This window comes from Propithecus coquereli, unplaced genomic scaffold (genome assembly GCF_000956105.1).
Source record: "Propithecus coquereli isolate 6110/MARCELLA unplaced genomic scaffold, Pcoq_1.0 Scaffold119, whole genome shotgun sequence".
Lineage (NCBI taxonomy): Eukaryota > Metazoa > Chordata > Mammalia > Primates > Indriidae > Propithecus > Propithecus coquereli.
Genome location: NW_012135969.1, coordinates 2,827,132 through 2,837,577, shown reverse-complemented (window position 1 = coordinate 2,837,577; position 10,446 = coordinate 2,827,132). Strand labels below are relative to the sequence as shown.

The window sequence follows — 10,446 nt, the reverse complement described above, 5'->3', positions numbered from 1 at the left end:
CCCCGGGGCCATAAAATTTTATTGGCAGGTCAGGGGAAGAGCCAGGGGTAAGGGTCCCTCCCTGCCCATGCCTCCTACCCAGGGAATCCCTCTGCAGGAGGGCAGAAGCCCAGGAGCCTGCTTAGATGACCTTGGAGGTGGGCAGGTCATTGTAGTGGGCCTCCTGGCCCTCAAGCAGGCTGCGGTAGGTGGCGATCTCCTGCTCCAGCCGCGACTTGATGTCCATGAGCCGCTGGTAGTCCTGATTCTGCCGCTCACTGTCAGCACGCACCTCAGCCAGCTGGGCTTCAATAGCGCTGATCAGCCCCTGGATCTGCGCCAGCTGGGCTCCATAGCGGGCCTCTGTCTCCGCCACGGTGCCTTCCAGGGCGGCTTTCTGAGGGTAGGGAGACGGAAGGTGACTCAGCAGAGCCTGGTTCCTGAACGGGGCATGGGCACAGCCACCAGCCAGCCTCCCCAAGGCTGCAAGGGCACAAGGGTGCAACCCATGGAGCAGGGCAGGGGGTGAGGGGACACATACCATGCTAAGCTGTGACTGCAGCTCAATCTCAAGACCCTGCAGGGTACGCCGCAGGTCAGTGACCTCGGACTTGCTGATCTGGAGCTGCTCCTTGTTGCTGGTGACCTCTTTGTTCAGTATGTCGATCTGGGACGAGAGAAAATGAGGGAATGAGCACTGAGGCAGACCTTTGGGTGGGGAGGATCCAACCCTCTCTCCGTGCCACCCCCCAAGGGTGCCTGCTTCCCCCTGCATACCTGGCCCGTGTACCAGGTTTCCACGTCCTTCCGGTTCTGCTCAGCCAAGACTTCATATTGGCTTCGCATGTCACTCAGGATCTTGGCAAGATCGACGCCCGGAGCAGAATCCACCTCCACATTGACCTGACCACCCACCTGGCCCCTCAGGACACTGATTTCCTGGAAAGACACAGCAGAGATGGGCATGTCAGAGCCCTCAGCCTCCTGGGCCTAGACCAGGTCACTCTGCCACCTGCCCAGGACAAAGGAGGTTGGTTTGCAGGTGCGGACCTAGGAGCCAGCACGGGGGGATGACTGGGTCGCCACTGTCCCATGCTAGAATCCTGAGAGCCATGATCCACACCCCAGGCCACTCTGAGGGTGCAATAAGTATGACCACAGTCATAGATTAAAAGAGTGTCCTCAGCCCTGGGAAGCTGAGGAAGGATGGACAGAAGGCCCAGCTTGAAACCCACCTCCTCATGATTCTTCTTCAGGTAGACTAGCTCCTCCTTTAAGTTCTCGATCTGCACCTCCAGGTCGGTCCTGGCCAGGGTCAAGTCGTCCAGCAGCCGGCGCAGGCCATTGATGTCGGCCTCCACGCCCAGACGCAGGGCCTGCTCCGTCTCAAACCTTTCAGAGGAAATAGGTGCGGTCAGGCCAGAGTTTCCTTTGCACCCCTGAAGACTTCCCCATCTCCCCAGAGCTCAGGAGTCCATGGTGGTAGAGGGGGTTGCTTCAGGCCAGCTGGGGTAGGTGAGGACAGAGTCCAGTCCACCCCTCGCACTGAGCACTGCAAAGGCCTGGGACTTCCCCCCCACCCTGGCTTCTACAGCCCTCAGGGCAGACCCTCACTTGGTTCGGAAGTCATCTGCAGCCAGACGGGCATTGTCAATCTGCAGGACAATCCTGGAGTTCTCAATGGTGGCACCAAGAATCTGGAAGGCAGAGGCAGGAGTTTGGTACCAGTTCAGTATACAGACACTACCCACCCACTTTCTTCCCAGAAGAGAGACAGGAGCAAATGAATATACCCCCACTCCCTAGAGACAAAAGCCCCAGCCACCCATCTGCTGCCCCCTGGCCTGCTCTCTGGGAGGCCTTGGAATCCTGCCATGCCCAGGAGGAAACACTGGGGCCAGGGAGGCAGGGGCATGGGCGGAGAAGGGCAGGAAATCTCTGAGGCCTGTGCCCAGTGAAACTCCAAATGGCCTGAGGGGATCTACACACCAGATACAGGGAAGTATGAGGGAAGGAAGAGAAGCACAGAGAAAGGCTTACCCTCTCGTCTATGCCCCCCACTCAAAGCACATTCTGCCTTTAGAAAAGAGAATCCCATTTATTGAGTATCTATTAGGTGCCAGGCACTGTACCTATTCTTTTACAGCCTCTGGAACCTCACTGCCAGGCGAGTGGGTACTCCTGTTTTACAGCGGTGGAAACTAAAGTTCAGGATGCCTCGGCCAAGTCCACCCCAACCTGAGGTCTCTCTGACCTGAGGGGCGTACGCACATCACCCAGCTTACCACTGATTCAGGTACCTGGGGTCAGTGTTTTCCAAAGAGCAGGTCCTAACTCATTACTCGGTGCACCAGATGGTGATTTGAGACAGAACAGAATATAAAATATCCGAGGGCATCGCCCACGATAGGGCAAGAATTGTTTCAAGAAACTTTTGCCTCTATTTTACATGTGTGTGCGCGCACAGCCAAGGAAAAGAGAGAGAGAGAATGTGTGAGGGTGCCCAGTAAAATGTATTTCTCATTATAGGTCACGATTTAATAAGCATGAAAAGCACTGTTCTAGTTGGCTGTTGACATCTCCAGCTCTCCGTCTTTGCCTGTGGGTCCTAGTCTACGCCCCCAGCACCCCGCACCATGCCAGGCACATGGCGGACAGTGGATAATGTTTTGGGGGGCTGCTTGTCGGGAGACCCAGCGTGTGGGGCTGTTAAATGTCCCACTGGTTTCTGATCCATTTCTTCAGGACAAAGCTCTTCCCCGTGGGACCCTTAGAGTCTCCCTAAGAGCTTGTGGCTCACACCCCCCAGGGTCTCCAGTCCCTTACCCTCCACCCACAGGGAGCTGCCGCTGTACCTGGCCCTCCCCAGCAGACGTCTGTGCAAGTGTCTCTCCTCTACCCAGCCCAGGGGTCACAGCCCGCCTCTCCTATTCTTCCTAGAACTCCTCTTAAGTCCTGGGTGGGCTCCTGAGTGGCCCCCTGGGCGGGTGAAGAGTGGAAGGAGGCCAAAGCCTGAGCGTGATGGAAACCAGACCTTGCCGGCCAGAGGAAAGGAATGCAGGGGGCCGTCGCGGGGGCCAGGTCGGGCTGGGGCGGACCCGATCCTCCCAGGCCAGACTCCTGCCTCGCCCTGCTGCGGCTGCGGCCCCTGGCCTAGACCGCTGGGCACTCCACAGCCGTGTCCCATCTCCTCCCACTCTTTGTCCCCCTTTTCTCCAGGCCTTGCGAACCCGCGCCCCTCCTTCTCCCCGCCCCCCAACCCCGCCCCCCGCACCTCTGGAGGCCCCGCCCGCTTACCTGCCCCATCCAGTTCCCCTCCCCGCTCTCCCCACCCCCGCCGCCACTTCTGGCCCCAGGGTCCTGCCCCTAGTCTCTGCCCCGCTTCTCTCTGCCCCACCCTGCGGGCCCTCCCACGTCCTAACGGGCTCGCTTCCGCCCCCCGCCAGGCGGGGACCCGGGCGCCACCGCCCCAGCCCCGACCTCGCCGGGCACGCCGGGCAGGTTTCCGCGGCCCTGCCCCGCCGCGGCAGGTGCACGTCCTGCGGCCCGGCAGCCGCCCACCTTTTCCCGCAGGTCCTCGATGGTCTTGAAGTAGTGGCTGTAGTCACGGGACGGCCCGGGCCCCTGCTTCTGGTACCAGTCGCGGATCTTCACCTCCAGCTCGCCGTTGGCCTTCTCCAGGGAGCGCACCTTGTCCAGGTAGGAGGCCAGGCGGTCGTTGAGGTTCTGCATGGTGGCCTTCTCGTTGCCCGCCAGCAGCACGTCGGACCCGGCCAGGCCACTGGCAAAGCCGCCGCCGTAGCCCCCGCCATAGCCCGCGGAGGACGAGGACACGAAGCGGGCGGAAGACACCGACACGCCGCGGCCGCCCGATCCCCCGTGGATGCTGGGCGCGCGGAAGGCTCCCCCCGCCCCAAAGCGCACGGAGCCGCCCAGGCCCCCGCCCAGGCCCCCGAAGGACGAGGTGGCCGACGACTGGCGATAGCTGTACGAAGTCATGGCAAGGAGGAGAACGGAGTGACACAGGCCAGAGGAGCTGCGATTGCAGGAGGAGTGGCGAGGCCCTCACCTGGCGCCTTTTATGCCCGGGGCAGAGGGGGAAGGGAGGAATGGTGTCAGGGGCGGATATCTGAGCCCCGAGGAATTCGCTGGCTCCTGAGTGCAAACATGGGCACTCTCCCCATTGGTCAACTCCTGGAGGCTCTGCCCCCAACTGTCCCCTCCCAGAGACCAGAGGCCCCTGCCGGCCCAGCGCTGTTCCACTGCAGCCCACTCAGAAGCTCCGACCCGCACTCCCCTGTGCTCCCTGTTGGGGACACTCATTCTGGGTCTTCACCCCACCGTACACATATTTAGACAGCCCCATCCCTGGACGTCACATCCGGACCCTCGCCCTTTAAAATCATCCGGAGTTTTACACACAGAATTGCAGTCCCTCTGAGATTACACTCCTACGCACCCCCACCAAGCGACTCTTCGCTCAGAGCACCTTCTCTGGAGTCATGTTAGGACCCCCTTTCTTGTGATCATAATCAACACCCTCCCCCAGGTACATTCACCAGATTGCTAGGCTCCACTGGAAATTACAACCTTCCAGAACCCACTCCCTTGGCGGACCACCCACACCCTAACTCCCTTTTTCCCCTCTGACAAAGGCACAGTTTCCGGAGGAGGGTGCTCCGAGCTGCACGCGCCCTGGAGCTGCACGCACCCTGGCCGACAGAGACAAAGCTGCCCCACCCTGCTGTGGCCATACAATGCCCCAGGTGACAATAGGCTCCAGGGAACAGCTGCAGGGAGCGGTTCTGGCTGCTGGATTGGCACCTTTACAACCCCCAGCTCAAGCCTGATCCCCACCCTGGAATTCTCAAAGCCCACCTCCCACCAGGATAATCTCCTCCCTTCCAGCCCCAAAAGTAGACATTTATGGGGCAGCTTTAATGTTCCCATGATAAGGAAGCTGAGCCTGGGGGAGGCGAGTAACTTGCCCAAGAGGCACTTAGCGTCTCCCACTCAAAGGCAAAAACAGGATGGGATCCCTACCTTCCTGAGCATCTCCAAGGAGGGTGTCAGGATACCAGATCTGTGTGCCTAACAGAGTCCTCCTCATGCTAACACGAGGACGAGTGAGGGGACAAGCTAGGGACAGCAACATGAAGGAGCCTGTGAGCAAAGTGAAGGTATTTGATAATAGAGGCACAGCCCACTCTGCATGCAGCCCCGGCTCTTCCCCCAGTTCGACAATTCCACCTACCTTTTTTAATCTCTTTGAAGGGCCAGGCCCCCCCACCAAACACTGCAGGACACTGCAACAACCTCACCCACATTCCTCTCCCTAGTGACCCCACCTGTCCCCAGAATTGTCCCCAGGGCTCCTTCTCGTCCTTATGGCAGAGCAGCCACCCAGGCTCAGGACAGAGGCCCTGTGCCCTCCTGAGAGCGTGTTACAAGGATGGGAAAGTCACTGCCCATCTCTAGGCCTCAGTTTCTCCCCGTGAAATGAGAGGAGTCCCAGCTCAGCCCTCTCTCCGCATATGATCACCTGGGTCTCTTGTGACCAACAAAGATTTGTCCCTGGCCTCTGAAACCTAAATCCCAGCAGACTGTCTTCAAGCCACCAACTTGTCCTGGAAGAGAGGCAGGAAACCCCACACACACCCCTGAACGCCCAGGAGCAGCTGTCAGCCGCTCAGGAGGGCCACCCTGGTGCTGTTGAAACTAGTGGCTCAGTCGCAGGAAACTGAAGGTCTTTGGGGAACCCTAAAGGGGAAGGAGGGGGGCCTAAGGCCGGCTGTAAAAGCAGGGTGCGGCTGGACCTCACAAAGGTTGTAGCCGCCAGGACTGGTCTGATGTGAGTCACTCTCCTTATCTGGCCCTGAGAAGGCCTGATCCTTGTGGGGGGTGGGGGGAGATTTTCCAGATAGTTGCCATGCACACTGAGCCCCAGCAGGCATCTCTGTGCCCATAGGAGGGTCTGGAGAGGGACTTTGTAATGGGAAACAGAGAATAGGGCCAACAGTTCTACCCCTAAGACAAGGTGTTCTGAGCTCCCTAAACTTCAGAGAAGCTTAGAGTTCCAGCCCCCTACCCCAGGGCCATAACCGTAGAGCATAGGGTAGCACAGTTGACAGATCTCATTGCCTCACAGCAGCCCGGTGGAGGGGGTAATCTGACCCCATTTTACAGAGGGGGAAGCAGAGGCTCAGTGAGAGGCAGTGACTTGTGGGAGGTCCATAGCCAGGAGTATCAGATTCCAGCTTCCAGCATCTCTCGCCTCACCCCATGGCCTGGGATCCTGAGTGTGACAGAGGCTCTGCTGTCCCTTCCAAGGAAGGCTCAGCCCCACAACAGCTCCTTTGGATCCCTTCCCCAAAAATCTTATCATGCCAATTCTAAGGGCAGTCAACTCCAGACTGAACTGTAGGCTGGGGCCGGGGAGAACACCTGCTCCCTCTCTCTGGCCAGAAACAGTGCCTGGCCATGAGCTACCTGGCTTTTGGCACTTCTCTGGTACATCAAGAACGCAGGGGAACAGCCTGGACAGGCTGCCCTCTCTGGAGATGGAACTGGGGGGCCAAACTGTTGCTCCCATTCAAGAAACAGCCTCCACGACCAGGAGTCTCCAGGCGGCCCCTGGCTTCCAGAGGGCAGCGCCTGATCGGCAACGCCTGATCGGCAACGCCCCGGTCCAGAGTCCCCCAACTTGATTCTACAGACCCCTCGCACCGTGCGATCCCTGTGGGAAAAGAGATCCCTCTCAAATAAGGTCAGAAACTCTGCACTCTCTGACCCCCTTTCAGAGTTCCACAATGCACAGTACTAGGAGCCCTGAAAACCTCAGTCCCCCACTGTGAAGTAGAGACGATGATGATGATGATGACACCTATTTCATAGGGTTGTTTCAAGGAATAAATGTGATGGAGCTTGTAAAAGTTTATCACAGTGCCTGGCAAATAGCACTCAAACAACATTCTTATTATTTTATTATGTGATGTTATTGCTATATAATGTATTGTTATTATGATTATGATTGTGAGCATTATTATTTTAGCTTTGTTTAACCAACATTTCCCAAATGTACTGGACTATGGGATCTTTTGTATACTAACTATTAATAACCTACAAATTAATACTAACTATTAATAACCTACAAATTACAGACAAAGGCGATCTGGTCCAAGGGTGCTCAGAGAGGTAAAGTGACCTGCCTGAGGTCGCATGAGCGATTCCACTGACTTAACCGAGGCAGAGCTGGGATCAGTTTCCTAGTCTTGACTCTGAGGCTGAGGCTCTCTCTACATCTCTTGGTTATATGCTAGAAGCTTCTTACACTTGAGCAGGTGCAGATGGTTCCCAGAGGGGAGAGGTTAAATGTCAGAGTTTCCTTCATCCCTGAGGAGATGGGATAGTGGTTTGGGACCACTGGAAAGGACGTGAAGGTGAGAGTCCTAGTCCTTGGGTAGAATGGAATGATGTGATAATGATAATGACAATGATAATGATGACAAAGGTGATAATGATACAGTAGATGGTCATGGCCAACATCTACTGTGACAGCCACTGTACTAAGCACTTTATATATATTATTTCAATGAATCGTGTCAGTTAAGTATTGTTCTCCCCATTTTACAGTCAGGAAGACTAAGGCTCAGAAAAGTTAGTACCTTGACCAAGGTCACACAAGTAAGTACTGGACCCAGGATTCATGCTAAAATCTTTAACACCATCAAGTCCCAGCCACTAATGCTGTCCGATACCACCACCCCCCATCTCCCCCCCATGCACACACAGCATAGGGGTCAAGGTACCTTCCTCCGCTGACCCAAAGAGAGAGTCACCAAGTTGGGGAAAACAGTGTCACCTGCCTGCTCCGGTACACTATTATTTGGTCAGTCAGTAGGCCATCCAAGTAAGTTTCCTCAAAGTTGAGCCTAGCAGAGGTGACAGACTCATGTCTGTATTCATAAGCTAGAGGGCAGAAAGGTAAAAGAGTGCCGACTTCGTGAGCTTGTCCATCGTGTAATTAGCAACCCCTTACCTGGACGCTGTCCCCTTCCTCAGGGGCCATCAGCACCAGGCGCTCTGTCGCCCGCTCCCCCATTCAGTGCCCACGCATCAAGCCTTTTGTCTTTGCCAGACACGTGGCCAGGGGCTGGGACACAGAAGTGAACACAAAGTTTTCCTGCCTCTAAAAGGCCAGCAGTCTGGTAGGGGGATTCTAGGGATGTGTTCGTCTTGATGAAATGCGGTAAATTGGATACACACGTTAATTTTTGCTCCTTCCTAAAACCCTGCTAAGGTGACAGTTAAGAAATATTTCAAGAGAATAAAAGAAGAGACAACAGAAGATGAAAAATGTCAACAAAAACTTTAAAGCTCAAAAATGATAACATGGCAGATGAAAGCTGAATTGTAGGGTTTGGGGGAACAGGAAGGGGGCAAGAGAGAGGAGGGCAGAAAGCCCATGAAAAATAAGCAAATTCTCACACACACCCCAGGGAAGCTTGGGAATGGGGGGGTGCACCAGGGAACTTGAGAGGAGAAGTGGGAGACAGGATGGTGAACAGGGCTGGCTGGAAGTTTCCATGAACATCACCAGGCCGCCCTCCCAGATCGCCTATCCAAGCAAGGCATCCGGGACCACCTCTCCCCAGCCCAGGAGGAGGCAGGAGATTTACTTTTCCCTATTAGATTGGCCAAACCACAAAGTTTGACAATGTCAACTGTAGGGAAAGCTTTGGACAAATGAACCCCCTCCAACATGTTAGTGGGAGGTGAGTTGTAGCAGCCACTTTGCGGCGCGCTTTGGCAGTGTCACCTTAAAAAAAATTCACACACCCTATGAGCCATCAGTCCCCCTCACCCCAGAACTCCCTGGCTCATGTATTCAGGAAGACATACAAAAGAATCCTCTTTGAAGCATTGCTTGTAATAGTAGAAAGAGAGGTGGGGGCGGGGAGGTCAATAAATCATGCAACATCCCCGCTATGGACTAGAGGCAGAAATTAAGCAGAATGAGTGATGGCAATGAATAGTGACAGGGAAAACCCTAAAGAAACAGTTGTTGGGTACAGTAAATGCAATGAGAGAGCAGCACAGGGAATATGATAACTTCCTGTTGACACACACTTAAAAGATGACTTATTTCTGTAGGTCCGTGTGAACACATACGTGAGCACACAGATGAGCACGGAAATGCACCGGCTGATGGGGGAGATTTCCTCTGGGGAGAAGTGATTGAGGAGTAGCAGCCCAAGGGAACCTACCCTTGTTCTCTATGGTTTTCATTTCTGCAAGAACGTATTTATGTGTTACTTCTTAATTAAAAATAAGTAATTTCTTAAGAAACATTATATCATGGGCATTTAGAACAAGCCAAATTTGATGTATTAATAGTGAATACCCTCTTGCCCTCCCTACACGCTTAGCTGGCATCGCTGCTTCTGCTCACCCACCCCCACGCTCTGGCCTTGAGCTGGGAAAGGAGAGACGAGGTTTTGGAAGGCGGAGAAGCAGATGTGGGGAGAAGAGAGATCCCAGAAAAGGTTTCTGTGCTGCTGCCCCCACCCCTGGGTCCTTTGGGCTGGTTTTACTTTATGAAGCAAGAGCGTGAAAGGGTCAAGAAGAACTTGGAAAGAGTCTGAGGACAAGGAGGGCCCCTTTGGGCCTGACGACTTAGACCCGGGAGAGCCCTGCCCCACTTAGAAGTTTGGGGAGCATCTGGACCCGGCCCCACTGACTGTTCTCCCAAGGGGCAGCGAGGCTATCCCAGGTGGTGCACGGGGACCCGTGGGGCTGGAGCCGGTGGCAGAGCAGAGGGCACTATGTGCAGGCCAGCAGGCGCCTGTTGGCACATGGGACACATTCCTTTGGGGGACTTTCTGAAATAACTGGAGGACCTTTTGGGGTGCTGGAGCGGGAAGCCACACTGTGGGCCGTCTGCTGGAACTATTGAGCCCGCAGGCATTTAGGCCTAGGACCAATCAACACGATCAAGCATGTAGATGGCTGCTCATTTCTGCCTGGAGCGTAAAGAGCTGTTTCATCATAGAGGGCACGACCCTTGAGCAAGAAGCTGACTGACCGGTAGGTGTTTCTCAGGCAGGAGGTAAACCGAATAGGGGCCTGGAAGAGCCAAGTCGCAGCTGGGGGGCCCACTGGCAGTCCATCGTGACTGGGACACAGGGACTGGGACAGGTCAGTAGGGCTATCAGAAGACAATGGAGTCATTGTATTCACGATGCAACATGGCCAGCCTGGGTTCTGCATGGCCAATGGGCTGGTGGGACGAGGGAAGCAGGCGTGACCAGGGGTAAGGAGGCCAGTTAGGGCCTGTTGAAATAGCCCACGGTAGAGATGAGGAGGTCTGAACTTCGTCACAGTGGCAGGGCGGAGAGTACAGGACAGAGACAAGAAATACTGATGTGACTCGATGACAAACTGGAGAGATGAAGGAGAGGGACAATG

The 10,446-nt window shown here is 55.4% G+C and overlaps 1 protein-coding gene across 1 annotated transcript; it reads right to left on the bottom strand.

Annotated features, from left to right (window-relative positions):
- On the bottom strand, window positions 1-4,110 carry KRT19 (keratin 19, type I). The gene is made up of 6 exons (XM_012660297.1): window positions 3,541-4,110; window positions 1,594-1,676; window positions 1,215-1,371; window positions 757-918; window positions 521-646; window positions 1-376 (listed from the first exon to the last, which is right to left on the bottom strand). Exons 1-6 carry the CDS (start codon window positions 3,976-3,978, stop codon window positions 122-124), a joined length of 1,221 nt encoding a protein of 406 aa, XP_012515751.1. The 5' UTR covers window positions 3,979-4,110; the 3' UTR covers window positions 1-121.
- Window positions 4,111-10,446: the final 6,336 nt, after the last annotated feature.

Bases quoted from the DNA above. Each gene is read 5' to 3' on its own strand.
- KRT19 (XM_012660297.1), bottom strand. From the start codon at position 3,978: ATGACTTCGTACAGCTATCGCCAGTCGTCGGCCACCTCGTCCTTCGGG. The intron at 1,677-3,540 runs GTGGGCGGCTGC...TCTGCCTTCCAG, and splicing joins TCGAGGACCTGCGGGAAAAG to ATTCTTGGTGCCACCATTGA. The intron at 919-1,214 runs GTGGGTTTCAAG...GTGTCTTTCCAG, and splicing joins TGAAGAAGAATCATGAGGAG to GAAATCAGTGTCCTGAGGGG.